Raw genomic sequence first — 27,740 nt, forward strand, 5'->3', positions numbered from 1 at the left:
AGCACATTCACTAACAATTGCATTATTAATGGTGTTCACCTTGGATACTCATTTTGGTAGCACTTTATTTTACAGTCTTGTTCCTCATGTGCTTATTATAGTGATAACAATAACTGTAATAACTAGTTACTAACCCTGAACACACCCTTAAACCTAACCTTAACCCATGTACTTGCCTTATATTACCCAGGCCAGTACTTTCTTAGGTAATAACGCTGTAAGTACATAAGTGCACATACTGTAAAATAAAGTGCAACCCTCAGTTTAATGGTTTTGAATCTGAAGTGTCTTGCTATTGACAGTCATGTTTTCTTCCTGAATAGGCTTGTTTGCTTGAGCCCTGAATAGGCTTTAATGTGTTGTGCTCAACTGTAGCATCACTACTAAAAAAACAAAAACAAAAAAAAAACAATAGCAGCAGCACCCTGGAGGCTCTTATCACAACTGGATAGTCTGGATAACCTCTTTTGAAGCAACAATGATTTACTGTTTTACTCAAAGTGAAAATTTGAAGCTCTGCAGATTATCCCCAGATCGCCTGCATGCTTAAAAGTATACTAAAGTGTCACAATATAAAAGTTGCGTAAACACAGTTCTGCCTCCTGTACAGTGTTTATGTATTCTAGTCAACATCTCATGACCTTCCGTTCATGTCCTCTAGACAAAGGCAGGGATTATATCAGTCTTTCTCAGCTGACCTTTTTGTTGTTTTCCTGTTTGAGTCCTATGAGTATTTAAGTGGACCAAACAAATGGAGGGGTACACGTCCCTATTCTTGAATAACAAGAGATAGTCATTGTTTCTCATGACGTTAGCATCTGATTTAGGTAGCTATGGCGGTCTAAATCGAAGAGAAAAACAAACATCTCATTCTGCTCCTCAACCATAATTAGCCTTCATAATAGAGATGAGTCTATTAGTCACAGACATTCAGCAGGATTTTACATAATACAGCCAACAGGAAGCACAAAACAACCACTACAGCGGCATTTTAGAGTTTAAAATAATAGTTGTACTTCGAGACTGAGGCACTAGACCATTAGATTGGATGTTCTCAGAAAAACAAAAAACAAAAAAACAGAGAGAGTGGACACAGCGGCTATTATGTAAATTATGTTTGAGCATCTGTGAATGTGTCTGGTCTTTCCCTGGAGGAACTCATAGATAACACTGAAGGAAGGTCACAAAAGAAAGAAGTAAAGTGTTTGAAAGCAGCAGCAGAGGCCCGAGGTGTCGCCTGACTCCTTTATGATGTCTCAAATGCACAGCACGTGTGGGCGGAACGATAACCCCCGGTCTAAGTGAATTACAAAAACAAAGAGACGCATGTTCGCTGCCGTGTGTGCTCCCTCTCTTCCTGGTGGATGTCTGTTCTGGTGTTTTAATTGAATTTGCTTCTTGCTTGCGTCCAATGTGACGAAGAAGAAAGGGACGGAATTGTGATCTAATGTTCTTGCCAGTTATGTTGGCAATGATACGGTCGCGTGTTACGTGCTGTAAATCAACCAGACATTCAGAACATATGGACATCAGCCTGCTCAATCACAAACTTCACAGGCAATTTCTTCATCTAGATGGGGAGCGTCAAAACTAGGAGGAAGAGGGGGGTGTGAAACTTGTGAGATAATACATGGCTTTTTACAATATGAATGAAAATGAGCCCAAAACAGGGCAATATTGAAATCTGTAGAAATTTGGCAGTCAGTATAGATGATTAGACCTGAAAAATCAGAAAGCATCACAGCAGGTTTTGGGTCAGTAAAATAAAAAAAATAAACAATAAAAATTAAATAAGTCTCTTATGCTCACCAATGCTGCATTTATTTGATAAAAAATACAGTAAAAATAAAAATACAGTTCTAAAGCTGATTTGGTGTTTCTTATTATCAACGTTGAAAACAGTTGTGCTGCTTCATATTTTTGTGGAAACTTTTGCAATACATTTATTTTACATAATAATTTACGTTTAAAATAGAAATTCTGTAAACTGTAATGGTCTTTACAACACTTTAGATCAATTTAATTTTTATTTTATTTTTTTAATATTGCTGAGCAGCAAACTTTTCAATGGAATATACAGTACATATGAAAAAAGTAAATTCTATTTTTCACCAAAATGTTATCATTGTAATTGTAATATCATTATTCATATAGGTCTTATATCAGACATTATCAAGCTAAAATGTTGACAGCATATATTCAGATCGGTCCATGATCAAATTGTCATGGTGAGAAAAGATGGATGAAGAGACATTGCAGCTCTATGGAACCACATTTGTTACAAAGCCAATGTCATTTTGTCCACAGAGGAAGTGGGTCTGAGTGACTAGCTCAAAGCCAACGGGATGAAGAAGAGAGGACAAGATGTATCAAAAAGCAATACTTCTCAGGCCATTAAAGGAATAGTTCACCTAAAAAGGAAAATACATTAACTTGTTTTAAACCTGTAAGCTGCATGTTAGTTTTTCTGTGGAAAACAAAAATCGTTTACAGCATACAGATTTGGGGTTATTTAAGAGTGTATAAATGTTGACAGAAGTTTTATTTTTGAGTGAACTACTCCAACCTTATGCATGTTCCTAAGAACATTTGTTATTAAAACTGTTTCTTCATAATGTAATTATACAAGTTCAGCAGGTGGATTTGAAAGTGCATAGAAAAAAACAACCTGAGGTTCAACGATGACACAGCTAGTCTCTTCTCTCCCAGTCCAGTTGTTTCAAGTGTAAACAGGAAGCGTGTGGCACTTTGTGCAATAGGGGGGAAGGGCAGGCCAGAAAAACAGAGAAAGCCAGAGCGCAGTCTTTCACGGCTGGCTGAACAGCAAATGAAGTGTCCAACTAAAACGCAATAAAAAAATGTGGTTTCACTTTTCTACAAGCATTCAATTGAGCTGTGAAGAAAACGGTATCATACAAAGCGTAAATCTTCAGATCATAAGCAGCTAACACATGCCATATTAACATTTGTTTGATTTGTGGAGTTTAAATGAACAGTGGGTTAATGCTACTGTTTTCTTGACGCAAGACAGCTTTGGGGAGTGACAGATAGAGAAAGGAGGAAGGCCTGACAAAAGATAACATGAGAGAGGAGAGGAGGGGGTGCAGGGAAGAAAAGGGCAGAATGAGAGAGAAAAGTAAGTGGTATGCAGGGAGTGCAACTTGAGCAGAGTTGGGGGTGGGTGGGAGTTTGGAAGCAGATGAGCAGAAGGAGCTTCTTTTGTTGGGGGGAAAACGCTGACTGACAACAGGCTACTGCCTACGTCTCACTGACTCGTTTGTTTATGCGTTTATTGATCGTAAACCTTGTTAAGACTCCGGATGAGCACGAGTTGGACACCTATTCCTCTATTAGCATAAAACTGTGGTCAAGGTATTCACGAAATTAGGTATACTAGTGATGCCATCACTATTATTATTACTCATACTTTGGCTTAACGATCTGAACAGACTCTAAAGGTGCAGTCATATTAGCGAAATTTCAGCGAAATCTTGTGTGCAAAAACAGTAGGGCTGTGAAACGATTAATCACGATTAATCGCATCCAAAATCAAAAAGTTTGTGTTTACATAATACATGTGTGTGTACCGTGTATAATTATTTTGTATATATAAATACACACACGTGCATGTATATATTTAAGAAAAATGTGTTATTTATATATAAAATATTTATATTATTTATATATGATATAAATTATATATAAATCTATATACAGTATATACATGCAAATCTTTCTGAAATATATACAAGCATGTGTGTGTATTTTTATATATATAAAATAATTATACACAGTACACACACATTTATTATGTAAACACAAACTTTTATTTTGGATGCGATTAATCCCGATTAATCGATTAACAGCCCTAAAAAACAGGTCCACTGTCAGGAAGCACTCCTCACACATAAGTCGCTTTCAAATCAAACAGGTTTTAGTTGGTCAACGCAGTGATTTTCGCTTGACTAACTTGAACACGAGCGAAATCTGCGTGGGGAAATCTTTCGCCCTCATGTGAAACTCCCGATTATGTGGATTCACTTTGGAATGGCTGGTTTTTGCTGTAAATGTGATGGGCATATTTAAAGTCACGATGAAACGGAAGTAGCGGCAGATCTTTTCTTAGGTATTGTGACATACACTTCTTCCGCAGTGCAACAGATTATCAGTAAGAAAAAAATGCAGGACAGCTGCGTTCACACTGCTAGCGACTTCGCTAATGTCATCCGTCGGAGGTCAGCACGGCGAGTACCATGGAACAAATCATAAATTAAGCTATAGGAAAGTTCTTGATCGCTACAATTAACTTCTCCTCCATCTTGTCGTGACACTCTAGTACATAGTGACGGATCACCTGCGCTCCACTGACTTCACTCTTCTTATTGGTCACTTTGTCATGTCGCCTGTCACGCACATCCTGTGAGTCAACGGTCACGGTTGCTTGCATCGCCGGAAATTGCCAACTCTCTATTGAAATGAAATGTTGCTTTGTCACTGTGGTGTGAACGGAGCTTTAGTTCTTTAAATCAGTTCTTAATTGGATTTTGAGATGTGGCCGTTTCACAGTAAATTTCATTCAAAATTACGAGGTCAAAGGAATTTTAAAAAATGAAACATGCACGGTTGATTCATTAAAAATAAAAAATAGGCTTAATTTTCATTTCATGCTGACTAAAGCCTGGGGTTCTAAATGAACAGATCAGGTTGAATGGGCACAGTAACATATCACTATTCTGAAGTTTGTAAGGAGGATTTGAGACTGCAATTTCACTACAACTTGTGAGGGAAGAAAAGTAGTGTATTGGTACCATCAATAAATAAATGAGATCAGAGTTTTCAAACATTCAATCAATAGAAATAAGAGGGAATGCAGTCAGAACTGGTTTGGTATGACAAATAAAAAAAATATTTCCTCAAACACAGTTCGAAAAGTCTTTTCCTTGTCCTTATATAAAGTCTGATCCTTCCCCCTGAAAAAATAGAAAGTGGAAGCTGTCACGTGACAGAAACAAGAAAAATCTACTACCCGAGTAGTTTTAAATTCTGTCTCACTCGAGTTATCCAAAGTGTATGGTGTGAATACTAATGAAGTGAATACGAGTGAAGTGAAGTCCGCATCAACGGGAAGCACAAAACAACTAAATAACAGTTCCTCGAAATGAAAGTATTTACCTAGAACAGAAATTAAAACTCTTTTCTATACTCTATTAAATAAAATCATGGAGAAATGCCCTCTAGTGGATAATAGTAATTACACCCCCCAATTAAGTCTGTTAACTAGCTTTAACGTTACATGTGCATACACAAAAATTGGGCACCCTGCTGATGATGCCGTTTATATAATGCACACAAAGCATGAATACTAGCAGAAAATGGAAAAGCGAAGTACAAATGGAAAACCGAAGCATACTTACTTGTAAAACTTTGGTTGGTGCTTTGCACATGAAGGTTACCTCAAATTAACCAGCCAAGCAAGGATAGAATCATAGAAACTTGAGTCATATCTAGGGACCAGAATATTATATAATCACGCACAACACCATAGCAATTATCTAATACCACCTTAGCAACCTCTCCAAAACAGCTTAGCATCGTGGTGGCGAGTTTACTGGCACATTTCCCACATTTTCTGCAGAATCTCAAATTACTACTGGTACTCTGATTATGACATGCAAAAAGTGCTGACACTAAAGAGAACATAGAGCTCCTCTGGTTAGATAATCTCATGTTAACTAGGCTAGGTCTTTACAGGCCAGTGAGGAGTCTCCACTAACAATGACGCATGTAACAATGATGAGAGGCAATGTTACACATGTACATATCATCATACATGTCACGAAAACCCCATCTTCTGGGATGTTTTCAAACTCTAAAACATATCGAGCTAAGTTGCATGTGTTTGTTGTTATCTAAGTGAATCCAGTCATTAGCATGACATTAACATGGGTCTAATCAGTCTGACCTCTGACATTGACCAGTGATTTGTTGTTCTCATGGGCTGAATGCATACGAGAACTGTGAATAACAGGCGTTGGCGGCGCAACAATAGCACACACTCACACGCACATTCACACAAAGAAGCAGACTCCTTTGTTTGGAGCCAAGGTGATGTCCCAGGTGCAAATGATAGTTGTGTGTGTGACTTCTGTTGTAATTGCTGCCTGTCGGATTCTGCAGGATTGTATTGTGGGTGTGATGGTGGCCACAAGAATACGCTTTACAGAATTCCAGACATGCAAATTCCAAGGAGTTACTGGAATATCAATATGTATGAAATGAGGATGTGTTACCAATATTGATCGGCACATAGAGGGAAAAAATCATTCAAATACACGGTGAAAGATTTAGGGCAGTGACAAGAAGAGAAAAAAAAAAAAAACGTGAAATCTGTGAAACCAAGAGAGAATCCAAAAATAGGTTTCTGGGCAGAATCCAGAGCTCCTTTGCATGAATACTTAACACTATTGTCAGGGAAAGAGAAAAATACAATGAACAAGTCTTTAACTAGTGAGGTCCGAACAATGCGCTAGTGAGAAGGACACATATGCTACACAGACTAACTCCTCAAAGCTTAAATGGTCATGAATAATTAGGGCATTCTCTTACAGAGCAGATGTCTTTTTTTGGACCGCACGTTTTCTAAGCAGCAACCCATAGATTATACAACGACGCAGAGAGGAATTGTAGAGAGTGGACCGAAAGGACTGACCCTTCAACAATGAACGCTGACCATTACAACCACTGGGTGTGTGTGTGTCTCTCTCACCCTTGAGGGCTGAGCACAGGATGGTGGGGGGTGGGGGTGGGGGGGGGCAAGTATCTTTCAGCTCAGCATTCATTGTATCAGTGAGTCCATAAATTATTCACCAGCTCTCAAATATTGATATGGAAATCACCATCCACACAAGTGACGGCCCACATATAGACAGAGCGTGCTCCCATTCACTGTCTCTCTCTCTCATCTGGCATCGCTACCTCTCGATTTATTCATGCAGCTCAAATGCTGTCCATTTAACACGTTTATGCTCGGCTTTACAGTCAAAGAGGATTACACAATCACTAAAATTATAACATTAATCTCTCTCAATCTATTTTCAGTACACCTGAAAAGCACATCCGCCTCAATTTTCTCCACCGATTTTATTAAAACAGATCATAATGTTAGTTTAACACAGCAATGCAGCTACAAAAAGAGGAGAAAATGTGTTTTCTGTTGTGTAGTTGATTGTCATAAGGTACGGAGTGATTTACTGTACTGCAGTGACACGACAGATTCCAAACGAAACAATACATCAATTCATCACTTCACAGGAAGTGGAGAGGAATAATGTACCCATCAGTCATTGTATACCACCTCAGTACTAAGTGAAGTACTAAAATCCAACAGTAAATGTTTAACCATTAATTACATACTCTCTGAGAAGGTACAAATTTTACTTACTTCGCGACGATTAAAAAGTATGTTGCATATAGGCCCTGTCCCAAATGGAACCCTAAGCCCTAGCGATCTTCTTCCGAGTCCACATTTTCTTGACATAATGCGTGTCGGGTAGAAGTCTGCTGTGGAGCTCACAAGCTTGGCTAAAGTGTGCATCAAAGGCACATATCGGCTGAAAATGGGGCACCCTTCTGAAACCTAAAATGACAAATTGAACGCCCTACGGTCTTGTGGAAATAACGGACACGCGCAGACGGCGGCCATGGTAAGTGCGCATGAAGTGTGCCATTTGGGACAGGGCCATTGTATGATTGTGTGCAGTATGAATGTAATTTGGATGTACTACATTCATCATGTTGTCAGTGTCATGTGACCTACCAGCATCTGTTACGTCACTTCACTGCTATTCACCCTCTCCCGTGGCTTCATGGGATTGTAAAGTCTCCATTTTATGTACACTTCAGAATTTCGCTGCAAGGTATAGGCTACTTCAGATGCTGTTCACCAAACATGGTCTTCATAAAAAATAACAACTTCATATTCATACAAACATTTGCCACTTAATTCAGGAGTTTTGAGTATGACTAATTAAAATTAATATTATATATGTACTGTCACCATACCTGAAACTCGCTTTGTGTCTGTGTTTGATGACGTTGCAGGTTGTTCAGGATGAACGCATTTGGTGAAGTGAACTTCGACAGAAGATGTGAATGGGAACACCGCAAAACTGTGAATGGAAATGGTCACAGATTGGAAATAAGTGGGTGAAAATGGTGGCGCATTCATACCATGTCAAAACAATTGAAGAAATATATGTAAATTATGGTGACTTAGCACAAGTGTATCAAGCGTTGCTTTTACCGCTCCCCGCGCTATGCACGCAAAAAACAAACACACAGCACAACTTGTGTGGTGTACCATTTCACGAACACATTAATCTTATGACTGATCGGCTCTTGTATTGGACTTTTTAAAATGACTCACGAACCAGCCCGACGAATCCATCAGTGATTGAACTTCCCTGCGTCTCGTGGACTTGGATGTGCCGTGCGTCATTGTTTACGTTGCACAAGTGCCTACTACTGGCGGACGTGCATAAGGATTGATCACTTGGAATTCGCTGTGGAACTGATTTATTATTGAAACCCTTTTTTACTTATGAATTTGTTTTATAAGTTTTTGGAGAAAAATAAAATGACACAAACGAAAAAGAATATCAGTAGGCTATAAACTTTGACTTTGAACATAAGGTAGCTACAAGTATTATGCTATTTAATTTCAACAATATGAATATATTATGCAATATTATGCGATTAATCCTCAAAATAATTGATATATCATACACGACAGTTAAGTGCGATCTGCTGTGACATCACAATAGAGTTGAATTGTGGGATACTGAGCTGCCTGAAGTGTACATCTGACTCGCTCCCTCTGTCAAAATCAAAGGTTAAATGGCCTATCCACATAAATTTCACTTGCCCACTTGACAAAGTGAAACTCATTTCAAAATGGTGGCATGGATTCCCCCGAGGGGAAGTGCTTAGGGAAGTTCACGAGTGTATGTCTAAACGCAAAGTGGAACACACCCCATGGGTACGTTCCCCAAGCATCATTAGCCAACTATGGTCCGGTGAATTGTGTTGGTAATGACGGAACCATATTTGGTCAAACTCACTCACTCCAGCATGACTCTCTGAACTACGTTCCATGCCCCTGTCCCAAATGGCACCCTACACACTTGCTACAAGTCCGCACTTTCGTGATGCCGCTGTGGAAGTTTGCTGTGGAGCTTGCTTCAGTGAAAAAGTGCGCATCGAGGGCGCATATCGACCCCAGAGGGGCCGCTCACAGGCACCCTTCTGAAACCTAAAATGACAAATGGGACACCCTACAGCCTCATGGACTTAATGGACACAGGCATGCAGCAGCCATTGTAAGTCCACAAGCCTGAAAGTGCATATGAAGTGTGCCATTTGGGACAGAGCCCATCATGTCAGTGAATCATTACTCAGAAAAAAAGCCATTAGGCTGCTCTTACTTACTAAGTCACCAAGGAAACAAGAATACATCCTTATTTGTATCTATATCTTACAATAATGTCTTGCTTGTTTTCATTTTTATAGCTTTCAATAAGCTAAAATGTATAATTAGGTTGACTTTGGTAGAGCGACGTGTATAGTTACTGTATGGTTTAGGATAGTTGACTGTGGTAATGTGTAGTGTAGTTTATTGAGTATTCAAAGACATGCACATATTGATTGAGGGAGACCTTTACAGCAGAGAGACGCAGACAAACAAATAGTGGAGTGTTTGTGAGGATTGACAAACATGTGTTTGTGCTGCAATCGGGAGGTATCACATGGGCCACGGCCTACGCATTACTGATTCTCCACACCATTCATCCAAACTGTGTGAAGGTCAACTGAGGAAATCATGTGACACTCAATATATTGATTTCGCCATCCAGTATTCTTCAGAAGGAGACTGACTTGAGCACTCTGACAATGTATGGCTTAAGATCATTGACGCCATAAACCTCTGTGGTCTAACTTTTGGCGATGCCTCGCAATCAATTTGAGCAAACATTTTTGCATGCTTCCCTAATTGATTTTCTCGCCTGAATTATTGGCGATGGTATCGCTTGCGTAACAAGCATGTGTGGTGTCAGATTAGTTCAAAATTCATAATTTTGTATCAGAGATGAACAACCCTTTAAGGAAGCCACTCTGTCTCTTACAGAAAGGTCTTGTTCAGCGAAAGGAAGTAACCGCCTCCTGTTTGTTTCCAAATCCTGTGTGTGTGTGTGTTTATGAAAATCGAAACCTTGATGTTTCAGCCCACCCCTTTTGACTCAATGTTCAGAATTAAAAAATTCTGCGTTTCTTCCCTGTGCTGTGCTAGAATGTGTAATTGTGCAATATCACAGGAAATAATAACCATCAGGACAACGTAGGGCCTACACACGCGATAACAATACCCAAAAACAAACCGATGGCTTTGTCATGTAGCTGTGTCAATTTTTATGGCCAGACCAGAGGTTAAGTGAGCTACCAGCTACATCCTGTTCCCAAAAGCTCCAGGAAAGCCCAGCAGTACCAGCATGTCAACAAAGCTGCAGCTCATTTTGATGATAATGTCATCATTGTGCACATGGGGCTGAATGCTAATGAAGCATTATCCACTTTGATAGTGAGGTAGATGTCTTCATCGGTTTCCATTGTCATATTCCACTGTCCATGCTGTCTTTGTCTTTTACTTTATAGGCTCATGAACATAAAGACAATGTCTAGCATGTAAAAACCATTAAAGGTGGCTAATTAAAATTGCAATTAAAGAGGTGTTTTTCTTTTAACATAATTGCTAGTCAAATGTCTTTTCTTTGAATCAAGAACCGGTCAAGTTAGGCTAACAGTTTCTGTTGAATGTATACAAGATGTACAAGAAACGCATGATGATAGTCATGCTTTGCAGTTGGTCACAGTGTTTCGTATTCACTTCCTGTGATGCAAGAGCACATATTCCAATGACGAAGCATGTGAGAACGTAGCATTTACATTAATGAATGAATGAGGCATTTATATTGCTTTCATATTTACTACTGTACACCCAAAGCGCTTTACAATCGTGTCAGGGGATCTCTCCTCAATCCACCACCATTAATGACTAAAGAGCTAGTCACACAATGGCTAAAATTATAACTCAAACTATAAACTTTTAATAATCATTCTCATTCCGGTATAGGAAATCCACACTACAGCCATAACGAAAATTACACAAAGGAACAATATTGTTGGAATTTTAGATAAAAAACATCCAGCCTCAAAGAGCTTAATCTTTTAAAAGTAGGAGACGACATAACATAATGCACTTTTGTTGTACAGTATTACCATTATAGTTATCTTTACTTTTATTGTTGTTGGTGTAAACATGCATTAAGACCTGTCGTAAATGCGAACTCAAACATTTATAGCTATGCTGCATTCCAAAATGTGTCGACGGCTATTCATAATGTAATGTAAGTGTGCAGGTTAGTTAAACTGTCAACATGTTTATAGTTAGCTGCCTGAATGATAACACATTTTTTCAGTTGGCATGAAATCAAAAAATTCTATTTTTTAAATGCATAATGAACGAATCATCCCTTGATGTGTTTCCTTTTTTGTTTTTGTTTTTTGACCTTGTAATTCTTAATAAAATGTCATAACTTGATCCTCTGGTGAAACGACAGACTTCTCCAATGATTTAGTCTGCTGAAGCCCACCCACAATCGACTGCAACTCTGCATTCAGACCCGCCTTCGTTGTTGAGTGCAACTCCCACTTCTCAAAATGCAATTAACAACTGATGGATAGAATAATCTGCCCTACATTTTTTACCTTTTTCAATAAGCTGTTACAGATCTGTCGCTACTTCCGTTTCATTGTGAATTTTAACAATTATGAGCTCAGTGAGAAAAATCCACCATATATGTCATGTATGCCTTTAAAACTGTCTGCATGTCATTGCTCTAGGTTCAAAATATCAAACCGATTTGCATCTGGAAAACAAAATATGCCAGATCATTTCTCAAAACTAAATTGAGCCTTTTTTCCATTAAACCAGTTGTTTCAGTTAACCGGCTGGTCCCAAGGTCATGTTTAGTGGATAAATGAAGTCATTTTCCCTTCAAGTTCCCCACAGAGATGTCCTAGCAGAGTAACCACAGGTTAGTTGTGACCACAATGTTTGACATCTAGAAGTTGTCCAAATGCCCTTATAGTCTTAATTTTGAACAATTTATTTATTTATTTCGAAACCTATTTTTGCAAAGAGAGTATGTCATACACATACTTGGTTTGATATATTGTTATTTAATGATATTCATACTGTACACAACAAGACTAAAATAACGATTAAAACATTTTTGTTTTTTTGCAGTATGCCCTTCGGTGTGTCCTGTTAGATCCTCCTGTCACTCCACATACTGGAAGTGAAACCCTGCTGGTGGCACCGGCCATCTCCCCCATAGTTTCCTAGCAAAGGATGACAACAGTGGCGTGGGTGAGTAGAATAACAGGATACAAACTTTGCACTTGTGGTGGGCAGCGGACAGGGTTGACTCGACATCCAACGTGAGCTTTCAGCTAAGATTTGGGTAACTTGTGGCACAAACACTTGCATGTTTGTGCAATCACACATACAGTCATGTGTGTAATGGTGGAGGGTTTGAGTGTTTTGCTTTTGTGTGTGTGATGTCTTGTCTGGTTAGGGGATTTGCTATGTGTGGCATTGCAAAACAACACAGGGATTTCTTAATACGTGTATGAGAGTGTGTAGGAGTGTGCTTGTTTTTCATGAGGCTCAAGATCTTTGATTATTTTTGTAGTTTTCTGATAACAACTGCTGTGACATCATCGAAGCAGATAGAACTAGCCACTTTGACATCATAACACTTTATATGACAGATATTTATCAAGAAACTATACTTTTTTTATACTTTTATGGTTATAATAATATAATATCATGCCAGGCACAAAAAAATCCCTTCAAAATAGACGTAGCAAGGTTTCTTTACTCAATAAAACAACAATGGGTGCTCACATTTTCAGTGGCCTCAGATCCAGAAGTATTTTTTTCCATTTCAAAAAATTATATAATATTTAAAAATGCCATCTCAGGTTGTTTGCTGGTCTGGTTGTTTGGTGTGTCTGTTTGGGTGTGTTTTGGTCTGCATGCATGTGCATGTACGAGGACTGATTGGCTCGCGGTCATGTGCTCATGCTCCGCAAACTCTGTTTGTGCGTTGGATTTATTTATAGCAGAAGAACTATGCCCTTGACATGGCCATAACAAATTTGTTTGCAGACCATTTTGACTGTGTGTGTGTGTGTGTGTGTGTGTGTGTGTGTGTGTGTGTGTGTGTGTGTGTGTGTGTGTGTGTGTGTGTGTGTGTGTGTGTGTGTGTGTGTGTGTGTGTGTGTGTGTGTGTGTGTGTGTGTGTGGCATCAGTTCACTAAAAGTCAAGGTATGGCAGGTCAGATGACGTCACCCAATCTAACAATATGGCAGTATCAAAAGTGTAGAATTACAAGAGAGAAAGACAAATACATCACATTGTTACAAAGTTAAGGGTCAGGGAAGGAGGAGGTGGGAACCGGTGAATAGAACATTCAAGAAATTTTAATCATAAAATAAACAAACAACAAAACGAAAGTAAAGCAGCTGCCCCTTATAGGCGACTGCCACATAAACAACATGAATAGTCCAGGTCTGGTCCTCTCTCGTCACCTCACCTTTATCCGCCCGGAGAGACTCGAGGCCGCTGTGCCGCGCAGGTGACGCTTATTAGCATCCCGCGGCCGCCCTGCTTGCCACACACATAAAGCTTTGGAAATAACCTGGCAGATTATAGCTACTGATATGAAGGATTTTACAAAAAAAGTCACATCTTAGTTGATGATTCTGCATAAAAGAAACAGATGACTCAAAGTGAAAGGAAGATCTCATAAACTGGTCAAGTGAAGTCCATGTTACACAATACAATTATTTAAAAATCTATAAAATTCACACAGTGGCACCCTCTGACTTAAAATGCCTTAAAAATCATAAAAACAATCTGGGACAGTTCACATAAAACTGAAAATTCCGTAATTATTTACTCACCCAAATTGACCTATTGTCAAACAAACAAACACACACACAAAAAAGCCCTGCTCACATTTGTCCATGTAATGGCAAAGAATGATGACTTTCTTTAAAAGGGGATACAAACGTGTCACAAAATAATCCCATGCAGCTCATGTTGTATATTGTTGTGAAGACAAGGTAGGGTTTGGCGAGAAACAAACAGAAAATGTAATTTATTATTCAATATTCCTTTATTTTATAATAAAAAAATCTTGACCTCCTGCGTACATCCATGTGAGTGTGCAGCAGTTCCTGCAGGAAAAGCACACAAGCTCTTCAAAACTCATTTTGAGATATCAATTATAATCACTGCTAATAAAACATGAGACGAAACATGCGGCCTATAAACCTCAAAAGACTGTGTGTGTGTACTTTCTTCTCTCTGGTGAACATCTCTGTTCTTCTCCGGTTGTCAGACAGTCAGAATGACAGTTTTTGTTTGAACGAGTTAGGCCAAATAATGTTGGCCTATATATATACTTAACCGTTCTTTTCTTTTTGTTGCTATTTAATAAGATTTTTTTTTACAACTAATTTAATCATTTGTATCTTGATGTCATTTAGTAATTCTTTAGCATTTCCTGGGCAACCAAGGTATGGCAGGCGCGATACCCTGCCATATGCAATTGGGGGCCCGGTTGCACTGGCACCCCTCTGTCGGCTCATCCTGACATCTGTGAGTCAATTAGCTGTCTAAAGAGAAAACATCCCCCCTCTCCACCTTATACACACACACACGCACACACACATCGAGGGCAAGCATCGTTGTGAAGCCCGCCCCTGAGAGTCTGTGTGTGTGAACGAAGGCCGGTGCTCTCGTGGGGGAGGGGTGTATATTGGTGGGGGAGGGTAATGGGGTTGGGTGTCAAGAATGTGGCTCTTGGCTTGTTCTTTTGTATGTTGTGTGTTTTTGTGTGTTTAAGTGAAACAGTACAGAGATCTTACATTCCTACAACTTGTGCATGAATAACTACAAGTAATAAGGTGGCAGGTGCCATTTGAGCCTAAAAGTAAATATTTATATATAATTTAAATGCATTTTTTATTTATCTAAATCCTAAATATGTACATTATAGTTTCAGCCTTGAAAAGTGCACTAATGCAACTTCATAGGGCCTATTTGATTACTTTGTGTGTCATTGATCTCCATATACATAAATGTGATTGGATATAAATTTGTTCTACTTTTCCAACGCTATAACTGCATTCACTTCCGTGATGATGCTGCCGGATATTACATTTTCTGTTGATCACTTCAATTAGTGTTTTAGTTTTGTGGTTTCTCCACCCATGTGTCTCATCCACATTTGGATTGTGTGGCTCCTAAACTTCCGTATGTTGACATATTTCCATTTGGGGGGAGTAAAGTTTACATATGTGGCCTGAACCGAGACTCAATTGTAAATGCATCTGGTTGTGTCTCAAACTACCTCCTGAGGCATCTAGGATGGGTATCCTGGCCGAGTGTAAACACTCCCTAAGATCCTCTGGTTTTTCAAAATGAAGTGATCATTGCTCAAGCACACATACAACCTTCTGCACACACACGTCTGAAAACACATGTATCTTTCTCTCGCAACTCTGCGTTCGGTTTCCAGCTCGTCTCTGATGCGTCCCACATTCTTCGCCGCGTCCCTGATGCCCTCTGCATCCTTAGGCTCTGCTATGGAAATTCGCCTCAGTCTCCCCGCTAATTATTAAAGAAGCACCACCTCATTAACTGGGCTAGGGGATAATAAAAGATTCATGCAGCATTCTTAACGTCGCTGCACGCTCAACTCATCTCCCTCTCTCTCTCTCCCACCTCGTCTCGTCTCCAGTGGATTCTCACGCAAGATACTTATCTGTTATCCATACAGGTTCCTCTCACTCTCTCGGTTTATTCAGGCTGCCAGCCATCTTTAATCGTGGCTTTATGCCAAGTGCCTTCAGATCAGAGATTGTTAGAACGGTTGAGAAATAAAATGATAAACTGTTGTGAAAAGCGAAAGTCAAAACGGCATAAAAATATCTTAAACGTCAGTTAATTAATTCATTTTCGATTCAATTGAAGTTTATTTGTATAGCAATTCATAATAGCAACTATTTAATCGTTACTAACTAGTGTCAAAATAACTATTAAAAGGGTTTCCCAGTCATATGGTGGTTTTCAATGCGATTACACAATGGGTAGATATGGCCGTTTTCAAATGTCAACAAACAATGGCTAAAGTAAAATGTCACCATTGTGCTCCATTACATCTCATATGCAAATACCCTCCTTTACAGCTCAAACCTTCAGTAATGAAATTCCTGTGAAAAATACCCACAGTTTAATAATCCCTGAATGACACAAAAGATTGGATATCATCAAACATTTAAAGATCACATCCAGCTCCTGCAGATACGACCATTTCTTGTCATTTTAGAGGAAAAAAAACATGACACTCACGAGATCAAGGCATTACTGAATGCGAATGGGAGTTTCCAAGGCAAGGAATCACTGCCTTGTTCCTCAAAATGCACCATCTAAAGTCGCTCAAATACTTTCTTTTTCTTGTAATTGTGGTTCTCTTTTATGACACATGGAGCCTAGTTTCATATTGTAATATGACACATTAAATCTGTTCCAAAAATATTATTTTACTTTGCAATTGTTAGCATTACACAAACCCATTCCCGAACAATATTTACGTACAGTAATTCTTATTTATTAAAGGGGTTTGTTGATGAATAAATCAAAGTAATAAGGCCCATTCTCAAGCTCTAACTGTTTCTAAAAGTTTATTTTATTTTATACCAAGTCAGTATTTGTGTACCCTGTGCCAAGAAAGAAAAAAAAACCCAGTTTGCTTTTGCATACAATAAATTGTATTAAAGTACTAATACTAATACTAATAAAGGATGTTTAATATGCAGTTACTTTAATGCTTGGAGAGTGTTTATGGCTTGCTGAGCTTTTGAATATTTTGGAATAAAAACAAACCTATATGACAGCACAATGGCATGTCATTGATCTCCCGTACTGGCTTTTGCCCTGTATCCACAGAATGAGAACTGATGGATTGCCCTGTCTCCATAACCCATAAATAATCAAGACTTTCAGTAGTAAACCGTGATTTACTAACCATGGAAAGGGAATCTCAACACCATTTTACAGTTCACTGTATTTCTAAACAGGTACAGTATAGACCATGTATAGTACCAAAGATAATTAACAATATGAATTTGTGTTTTTATCCTGCACTAGTTTGTGATGATCATTCTAGTTTCATTTTCAGGGCTTCTTTCAACAGGATGTGGCACTAAGGGGTTTCGAGAAGTCTAAAGCTACTCTTGCTCCCTGAAACAAGACCCTCCCATACAAAAGAGCAAAGACTCTTCCTCCGAGGCTGTGTATCCACCCACTGTCCTCTCCCATGGCCCTGACTCACCATGTCCAGCAGCCTCCACTTCCCAGTGATGGGGCGTTTTGTTCACCAAGAGGAAGCACTGCATGTATTTATAGACATTTCTCGTATGAGAAGTCTGAACAATAACAAACCCCCACCCCCACAGCCACTTCACCACCTCAACACAAAATAAGGCTCGCAAGTGAGATAGAATCAAAGTTTGGTTTCGCTGTTCGATGATGACAGGAAAATAAAACTGAGAGCACTGCACTCTAGTTTACAGGGTGGTTTTGACATCTAACATTGAATTGGGTGATTTCAGTGTGACAGTAATCAGGGAAAAAACTGGGTTACAATGCAATTTTGGTGCCTGCGTTCTCAAGCTCAATTAATCTTAGATATAGTAGATATGCAACAACTGTTTTATATGTCTCTGAAGAACATTAATAATTAACAGTTGTTCTAACCCTTTCTATGAATATGCTGCACTCAGCTTCCTCGTGACTTTTTGAAGCATTATAGACATGTATTTTATTTATTTATTCATTTTTTGGGACCTGTTAGATTATTATCTAACATAAAATTAACCTAGCATGAAAAAATATATTTAAATATCTGGATCCTGTCACATCTCAATTTTTATTTACTCAACCAAATTATATTAATCTGTCTCACTCACACACAATAAATACATATTTGAGGAACTTATTTTCCCCACACAAAAAAAAAAAACATTCCTTACGTGCTCTTTATTTATTCATTGATTAATTTATTGTCTATTTATTTTTTTGTCACTGTTAATAGCTTTGTTATATATACAAACAACATTAGGCAAACACAAGATTAGGCAACAAAAAAAAAACATGTTGTTTAATAGTTTCAAGGACCATCTGGTTGTTCATTCAAGGCCGTGGGCACCCACAATGCCTTCTGTCTAATCCCGCTCCACTGTATACAGTGAGAGTCATAAACACTGAGTCACACACCTTTAGAACAACAACAAAATGGGACGTGTATTTGCACAGGTTTAACAGCTGCCCCAGTCAGCTGTGCAGTGAGAGGCTAAGATCATGCAAAAGTGGTGCACACATCACAACTGAAACTTTAAAGATTGTTTTGCGTGAACAAAACTGGGTCTGCAGGTGCTGAAACCACCAGAACTGTGGTTCACGAATGCACTGATGTCTGCACGTAGCAAAATGTCAAGTAGGCTATATGACTTCACTGCTGAAGCAGTCAACAGAATAGAACATCTTTTCTTTAATTATCTGTAAACGCTCCAACAGGCAGCTCGGTGATTATGGGCCAACCACTAAGCTTTAGAAGGTAACGCCTTTGATGGTTCTAGAGCACTGAGATGAGCTCCTTCAATGGCCCGTGTCTGGAGTGGGTGGTAACACTCTTTATTTTGTTAAGTGTGTGTGTTAAGTCTTGGTGCTTCAGGAGAAGTTGATCTGTAGAATTAGACAAAGCATTATGGATATGCAGGGTCTTGGGGGAAGGGTTGGATGAGTGGGGGTGGGGAGAAGATTCTCTGAAGCCCAGCAGGTGTGTTTCTGTTTTGGTGAAACAGTAGAAGGTCCTGCTCCTGCTGTCATACAGTACAGTCTTGGGAAAATCTGAACTATGCCCTATAATTGTGGCGTTGCAAGCTATGGGGACAGTCACAATCACAAGATAAAGGTCTTGTTATATTACAGCCATCATACCTTATGATGAGTCTTGTGTAAGACCCATGTTTAAAAAAAAGAAGAGAAAGAAACATGTCATTGCGTATTTAATACTCTGACTGATTTAGCTGTTTTTAAAGACATTACCAAACATTCATTGGAAGTCAACAACAAATCGCACAGCTAAATCATATTCTAACTGTTGCAACTCATAATTGCGTCATGTATTTACTGGGAGTGCACTTGTAAGGCAGCCAGCACCCAAACCCTGACCTGATGTGACCCTGTTGACACATATTTCTTACAATTTTATAAAAACTTCATCCCAGAATACGGATGAAAATGAGTTCCCAGCCCTTACTAAGAAATCTATTGAAAACAAGGTTGAAAACAACAGCTTTGCACCAATATCCAGCTGCTCAACTCTGCTCAAGAGAGAGAGCAAGGGGTCATTTTGGAGCTAAATAAACAAGGTAGATAGTGAAGTGTTTCTGTAACTGGGTTGGAGGGGGTTGGGGAGGGGTGGCTGTAACAGAGTCTGATCTTCTCATAGCAAAGCGGGGCAAAGTGTCTGAGTGACAAACAAAAAACTCTTTCATATGCTGTAGCATGCATCTATGATCTATTCTTTTTACTTTCACAATGTGATGTACAAACATTTGGGGTTGGTAAGATATTTTGGGAGGACAAAAACATTTTTTATGGTCACCAAGCCTGCATTTATTTGACAAAAATATAGTAAAAACAGTAATACTGTGAAATATTACAATTTAAAAATGTTTTCCATTTTATTATGTTTTAAAATGTTATTTATTACTGCGATGGCTACAACACATGAATCTTTAGAAATCATTCTTATATCCTGATTTGGGACTCAAGAAACATGTATTATTATTATAAATGTTGAAAAACTGCTTAATATATTTTTATGGAAAACGTGATTTTTTTTTCAAGATTCTTAGTCTGTGCTGAACATTCATTCCTTAAAAAAAAAAAATTCATACTGACTCCAAACTTATGGACGGTGTGTATTTCCAAATTAAACAAGCAATTTAATCCTGTAGGACAGGATTTCAGGAATTACCATGAAAAGTTGGTGTTGCATCAGAATAGAAGAGTGAGCTACAACAGATCTTTGTCTATTGGTTAGCAATATGGGCCAAAATTCTTAAAGGGATAGTTCACTTTGAAATTAATTTTTGATATGTTTTAGCTTAACGTTACCTCAAGGGCATCCAAGATGTAGGTGTCTTTGTTTCCACAGTATTTTCAATTTTGATATTTTTAGGTCAAACCGTTGTTGTCTGACAGTCATATCATGCTGGTCTATGGGGTCCACCTCAAAGAGCATGCACAGAGAAGTCCAAATTAAACATGATTTAATGACTCGTAAATGTAAGTACACATTGATGGCCTATGACACGAAACGAGCGGTTTGTGTGAGAAAACGAACAGTATTTATATCGTTTTTACCTCTTGTAACACAGCCATGTCCAAGTGATCTGAGGGCGCGCGTGTGCCTTCTGTGTGACGTGTGCACAGACTGGTGCATAGATGTATACACTAGATGTCGCCTTGGCTACGGCAGTTCATTGGAACGAATGTCTTTAATATGACTTCTAGTGTATATATATCTATGCACCACCAGTCTGCGTACACGTCACACAGAAGGAAGCGCGCGCGCCCTCAGATCACTTGGACATGGCTGTGTTACAAGAGGTAAAAACGATATAAGTACTGTTCGTTTTCTCACACAAACCGCTCGTTTCGTGTCTTAGGCCATCAATGTGTACTTACATTTACGAGTCATTAAATCATGTTTAATTTGGACTTCTCTGTGCATGCTCTTTGAGGTGGACCCCATAGACCTGCATGATATATGACTGTCAGACAACAACGGTTTGACCTAAAAATATCAAAATTGAAAATACTGTGGAAACAAAGACACCTACATCTTGGATGCCCTTGAGGTAACGTTAAGCTAAAACATATCAAAAATTAATTTCAAAGTGAACTATCCCTTTAAAGTGACATCAGCATAAGGCAAAATAATTTCAGATGAAGAGTATGAAGTTATTATATATTGATTAAACACTATGACAAACTTTATTTATTTGGAATAATGTGGACTGACGAGTCATTCTGAATAAGCTCAAGAATGTGAATTTAAAAAAAAGTATACCGGTAATAAGCCTACAGCTCTCCACAACAAACAGTAATTATTTGCCAAACATGTACATGGGAGTGAAACTAGTCTGATAAAGCTGTCAATTCTACATATACAAACTACAGTCTCATTATCAACTGTATTTAGCCTCTCTTGAGTCCTCTAGCAGGCTGCTCTTGGTGGCAGTTGGCTGGCCCCTCCTCCAGCTTCTTGCCTCTTTGCTAATCAGGTGTGGGGGAGGACGAGCCCGCGGCTGGCTGGCCAGACACACACACACTGTACGAACAAGCCGGCAAACTAGATGTATAAGCTGGGCGATAAACCACTAACTGTAGGGCAAGTCTTTAGGGCTGTGGTGCTGCTGATATCCACGGGCATGTCTAGGCTTAATCATATGTTTTGAATTGTTTGTGTGTCAATAGACATTAATCTTCCATGTCTACATCTACACCCTTGCAGAGCTGTGGCATTGTAGGTAAATACGCTGCCACAGCTGAGTTCTCAATGGACTGTGCATCTGCCCCGAGGAGCGGATGAGGTCTAATGCACAGGTAATTGTGAATATGTGGTGTGATTCATTCTAACTAAAATATTGATTCTAACCGCAGCTATTTTATTCTGTTGCAGAATCAGAACACCTGACTCCAGATAAATGATTATTGAAAACAGATCTTACACTGTACAAACAAACAAGCTTGGTGAAAGTCTTTGTGTATTCTTTATTTGGATCCCAATTAGCAAAGTTGCCACTAATTTGACTGGGGTTCAACCCCAAATACAAAATAAATAAATAAATAAAAGTTTAGAGAAGATAAAATGCCATGTGACATGCTGTTTTCATGATTTGTATTACTTAAGGGTACGTTTTCCCCACAATGATGTATAAAAAATGGAAAAGTTTTCCCTTTGTGTTTTTCGCGTATCGATGACAACATTGTCAAAATGATCCCCCTTCACACAGATCTGCAAAAACAACTAAAATGCTGTGGTATCGTTTTGAAACCTGTTTTCAAAAGTGAGCATTTTCATGCCCCCAAAACACGTTTCCCGTTTTTCATTGAAAACGGTGTCGATTAATGGCCCCTTAAAGACTTAAAATTATTATTAGTACAGTTTTGAGGAAAGTAATTCGTTCCTCCCTAAAAAAAAGTAACTAATTGTATTACATTTACTTATTATGGAAATCAATGCACTACGTTATTATTATTTTTGCGTTACTTTTTTTCTTGCCTGGGCTGGACTTGGTTGTTTGTTTGTTTTTAATAACAAAATAACAAAAGTTTTCTATTATTTCAAATGTAAAGGCCCTTTCACATCAAAAGTGAAATGACTCGGCAGAAGTATTTACTTCAGGTCAACAGCACAGACAATAATAAAGTGAGATTAAATACATAAATTAAAATACATTTTAATTATTGCGGGATTGCATTTCATTGTTTTTATTAATTTTGAGGAACACTGAATCTGTTTTTGTGGTAATGAGATGAGTAAATGCATGCTCACATTTAGTCTAGAACTATAAACCATCATGTTCACACAGCGCACACAACATCTGAACTTTCTCTCAACATGCATGGGACAGGAGAGCTGGCAGTCAATAAATGGGAAAACTAAGTAACTTGCGTTACTTGTTTCAAAAAGTAACTCAGATATTGTGTAATCAATTTAAAATGTAAAAATACCTTATTAGTTAACTGGAAAAAGTCATCGGATTACGTAACTCACATTACTTGTAACACGTTTCCCTCAGCACTGCATTTGTCGCACAGCAGGACCATATAAAATGAGTGAAGGAAAAGCATGGTGGGAAAATTGAAAGGCTTATTTAAAAAAAAAAAAGTAAGCTCATGTCAGCTAAAAATGAATGGAATTTCCAGATTAAATAAGTGATTAAAATACCTAGGACCAAAACAGTCAATATAAACCTACAAGAAAAATGAAATAAATAATACACAGAGCAAATAATTGACCTGTAACTGTTTGAAAATGTATTTATTTTATGAGCTTCAGGTTGCAGAAGCTCGGTACAGAGCAGTTTTCTTCAAGGAGTTTGTATAATGTGATGCCAGATGATCCATAATCACATGAGTAATGTATTATGAGCAAGCCCAATATGCTATAAACACAGTTTTCAACTCTGCTTCCAGATGACCTTTCATTTCCAGATAAACATGGAAGGAACAATGCTGGTATTGCTGAAGATCATCTTGCTCAGTTCTGTACAAGCTGAATATTTGAGTTGGGCTAGGTTGGACTGCTTAGGTCATGATTACTTGTCTTGAGCAATGATGTAAAACTGATGTGACTTCTGTCACATACCTCCTAACACCACAAAATGTGTCTTTAACACTTTAGAAGTGCAGCAAGCTGTTGAAGGTGCTAACAGATTATCATACAAATTACACCCATGATCTTGGCAATAACACGAAACAAAGACACAGGAATTGAGATGTTAATTTGTCAAGAGATAATGCTCTTTAGAGGTGTGAGGTTCTGCTCTGACCAGTGTTGACCTCTGGGTAAACAGAGAGCTATTGTGACCAAACAGAGGATGTTGATTCCCTGTTCTCCCAAACAGACAAGCCCAGTGTTGTGTTTGGAGCTAGTGACCAGGGCCTAGTTTGGGTCTTGCTTCATTGCAGTATCTTCATTAAGATCATCAGAACCGAACAGGTAGGAAGCGGTCCCACCATTAACCTTGTGGTCTGCAACTTCCAATAAATTACACATGCAGCCCAGGCCTGCATGCTCACCACCACTTCAGCCGGTGGCCCAGAATAGCACCAGCATTCCTTTCCCCTCCCCTCTCTCTCACCCAGCACACGGCACAGCAGAGCGCTGGGTCACATGGACTGCCACAGAGCCGCCAGATCACACACACTCACACTAATGTATAAGCACTCACACCGACCATAACAAAAACAGCTCTGGAGAACAACATGTAAGGACTTTTACAGATAAACAATAAGATTATTAGTCCAAAACTCATGTTTGCATGCCAGATATGTTTATCCAGATTCAGATGCAAGAAGCTTTAATTGCATTGCAAAATTTTGTACATAATATACATAAAATACGTACACACACTCATAAATGTGTATGTGTGTGTGTGTGTATTCAGCTTCAAGATTCTACATATATTTTTAAAAACACTATCTATCTATCTATCTATCTATCTATCTATCTATCTATCTATCTATCTATCTATCTATCTATCTATCTATCTATCTATCTATCTATCTATCTATCTATCTATCTATCTATCTATCTATCTATCTACCTCAAGTCCCCATTATCTAGCTTTACTTAACATCACACATATGATATCAACTTCTTCTGAAGGGATTTCCTCTTCACTTCAAATCAGAAACAGAAAAACAACCCAAATCTGTGGACAGAAATTGGCCAGTGTTTGACAGAAACCGCTAGGGGTTTCTTTGCACACTGATATTAAGCAGCAGGGCCAATGGCAACAAAGGATAGAGAGTGAACGATAGCTCCACCTCTTCGCTTTTCTCATGTATATAAGCCCGTGGAGTTGACCCAGAAAACACACACTCGTTTGAAGATAGTGAGCAGCGTTCTTTTGTGTGGCGGTCCGTTGGAGTATGAAGCTTCACCTTGTGGAATATAAAGTATAAATCTGCAGAGGCTTTTGAACAGATAAAGCTCGATTGTCCTGTCGCGGCGGAGTCACTGATCATAGAACACGGGGTAAGAGATTCAAAACGCTTGAGAAACTCACGGACTGTGTCTCAAAACACATGCTGCCTATCTAGAAAGCTTTTTAGTCGTCAAAAGCGCGTGCAGCGTTTGCACGCGACCGTGATGCCCAAAATGCTGTCTAGGTAGGAGGCTCGCTAGATTTTGAGACACCGCCAATGCTTTAGAGCTCAGGGTGGCAGATCCATTGTTTGCTTGACTGCACGGTGACTTTCTTTGGATTTATGCTTTGCTTTCTTTGATTTTCTTTGTGTAAAGTACAGGGTTGTAATATAGAATGGGCGTTCATTTTTTTTTCTTCCAACAAAACTAATGGTTTTTATTAATGCATTTTCAGTTATCCTCATTGTTTAGATCCAGTGTTTAAAAATACTTAGCCTGATCTATTTGCCATCTAAATAAATGCTATGTGTGTGGACTGTTTATAACGGAGAATAATACCCCAGTCAATTTCAAAAGTGTTGTTTGGACGTGCACCATTGGATCTTAAGAGGTTGTAGTGTGTTGAGTGGGTAGTCAGGTGGGCTGGAGGATAATAAAAAAAAAGAAGTAAAACACCTCTCCTACCTGTCCAATATGATTGCTGAATGTTAACAATTATGTGGCTAATTAAACTGAATATATTGTATCGATTTGGCTGAGCATAAAATGACTTCTTTCTGTCACCACTTCAATTCTAAGTCTAATTTCATTTGTTTTAATAAAAGGAAACTCTATGGCAGAGCACATGATGATGCCCATGAACCACGGCCAGGGAAATGGGGGTCTGCATGGCTACCGGATGGGCATGAATGGAGGCCTGCAGGCAGGCCCTCAGCAGCACGCGCCCCAGCCCGGCCTGAGAGCCATGCCCAACGGACAGATGATGCACTATGGAGCGGGGCCTCAGGGAAACATGGAGGCCGCCATGCGCCAGCGGGCCAACATGGTGGGGCCTATGAATGGACAGATGGGTCACCACCAAATGCAGTCGAACATGATGTACAACAACCAAGGCCAGCAGCAGCAACATCATGTTCAGCAGCAGCACCAACAACAGCATCAGCAACATCAGCAGCAGCATCAACAGCAGCAGCACCACCACATGCACCAGCCGCAGCAGCAACAGCCTCCACCACAGCAGCAGCAGCAGCAGCAACAACAACAGTACATGACCGGGGGTCTCACTTCCCAACAGCTCATGGCCAGCATGCACCTTCAGAAACTCAACACGCAGTACCATGGACACCCGCTGGGACACATGAACGGCAACCACATGGCGAACGGGGCACAGTTCCGCATGGGTCAGGCCCAGCTGAGCAGCATGCAGCATATGGCCGGCCCGGCTCTCAGTCTCAATGGCATGGACGCAGATTTGATCGACGAAGAGGTTTTGACATCACTGGTTATGGAGCTAGGATTGGACAGGGTGCAGGAACTCCCCGAACTCTTCCTGGGACAGAACGAGTTTGACTTTATCTCAGACTTTGTGAGCAAACAACAGCCAAGCACCGTTAGCTGCTGAGACCGGACCGTATGGACGCTTGGAGGCGAGAGAAAGTTGCTCTTTGATTAATTTTTTTGTGACTGCCATCACCAAGACAAGAGGCGATCAGATGCCGCTTTGTCCACAGAAACGGGTGGTAAAGCTCCTGTCAGGACTACAGTTCTGTTTCTGGCTGGAATGCTGGGCAGCGTTCCATGGATGAATGTAACAACGCTTCAGAACTGTGAACTTGGTGCAATGTAAAGACACTCAAACCTTATTTGTCTTCAATGCAGTTTTACATCTAAAAATGTATTTATTTATTGCTTATCAGATGTATTAACATAGAACAAAAGAACAGCCATGACATTAAGAGCCTGTGGTTTATGGAAACTTCCAGAATGGGATTGCTGAATTGTTTGATAAATTAGACCCAGAACTTTGTCCATCCGACTCAAACTGTAAGTCTAATGTTTTGTTGGATGGTAAAGTTTCAGTAAACCCAAACCACAGCTTGTTTACAATAGTGGTTAATGCCTGTCCTGATACAATGGTCTGTCTAAGCTTTAGAATTGCCTTAAATCAAGTTGCTTTTATTTATTTGTCTCCCACCCCTAACAGTCCAGGAGGGCTCAAACCTATGTGTGACTTGTAATAAAGATGGCCATGTTTTAACTCTGGCCTAATTTTTCATCAATCTCTTATCTTATTTGTGGAAATTAAAAGATGCGAGTGAAAGATTCTAAGGAAGGTATATGTACAGCAAACAGAAAGTTGCAGAATATAAAACTGATTAGCTTCATCTTGGTTTAACATGTCATGATTTAAAAAATGTTTTATTAATCTAAGAGCTTTTCTATTTTTAAAGCAGTTCTTCTGCTAGTTATGTCCCAATATCATTAAAGGGATGGTACACTTATTGTTCCAAAACTTTATGCATTTCTGTATTGGAAAAGATATTGAGAGACTCTGCTTGACTCCATACAATTTAAGTCAATAGGGTCCAATGTTTTGTAAAAATCAAGTATAAATATCCTTTAAACTGTTTTGTTTTAAAAGTTAAGGTTTGTAAAAGCATGAAGGTGAGTTAACTATCCTTTTTAACTGTTAAAAGTGATAGAAATCGTGACTGTGACTCTTGTTTTAGAGCTGTTGTCTAGGTTAGCGACAGTTCTAAGAATCGTTGGTGCACCACAGGTTCCACTTACCAACCTTTTTTGGTGTAAAACAACAA

At 39.1% G+C, this 27,740-nt stretch overlaps 2 protein-coding genes and 2 long non-coding RNA genes across 4 annotated transcripts in view; 3 read left to right on the forward strand and 1 right to left on the reverse strand.

Moving 5' to 3' along the window:
- The window catches only part of ctps1b (CTP synthase 1b), a 35,623-nt gene extending 27,101 nt beyond the window's left edge, over positions 1–8,522 (reverse strand). The window contains 3 exon segments of the mRNA XM_079625174.1: positions 7,817–7,909; positions 8,062–8,168; positions 8,430–8,522. The gene's annotated coding sequence lies outside the window, so the exon portion shown is untranslated.
- Positions 8,523–12,349: 3,827 nt separating this feature from the next.
- LOC307005534 lies at positions 12,350–18,201 on the forward strand. Its single transcript, XR_013799293.1, has 3 exons — positions 12,350–12,484; positions 17,139–17,269; positions 17,371–18,201. It is a non-coding gene; the product is annotated as an uncharacterized lncRNA (long non-coding RNA).
- Positions 18,202–21,001: 2,800 nt separating this feature from the next.
- On the forward strand, positions 21,002–22,123 carry LOC307005638. Its single transcript, XR_013799313.1, has 3 exons — positions 21,002–21,121; positions 21,741–21,869; positions 21,946–22,123. It is a non-coding gene; the product is annotated as an uncharacterized lncRNA (long non-coding RNA).
- A 2,671-nt stretch (positions 22,124–24,794) lies between these two features.
- On the forward strand, positions 24,795–27,197 carry cited4b (Cbp/p300-interacting transactivator, with Glu/Asp-rich carboxy-terminal domain, 4b). Its single transcript, XM_079625965.1, has 2 exons — positions 24,795–25,032; positions 25,749–27,197. The coding sequence occupies exon 2, from the start codon at positions 25,757–25,759 to the stop codon at positions 26,543–26,545; it is 789 nt and encodes a 262-aa protein (XP_079482091.1). The 5' UTR covers positions 24,795–25,032; positions 25,749–25,756; the 3' UTR covers positions 26,546–27,197.
- Positions 27,198–27,740: the final 543 nt, after the last annotated feature.

Source organism: Phoxinus phoxinus, assembly GCF_949152265.1.
Source record: "Phoxinus phoxinus genome assembly, chromosome: 10".
NCBI classification, from domain to species: domain Eukaryota; kingdom Metazoa; phylum Chordata; class Actinopteri; order Cypriniformes; family Leuciscidae; genus Phoxinus; species Phoxinus phoxinus.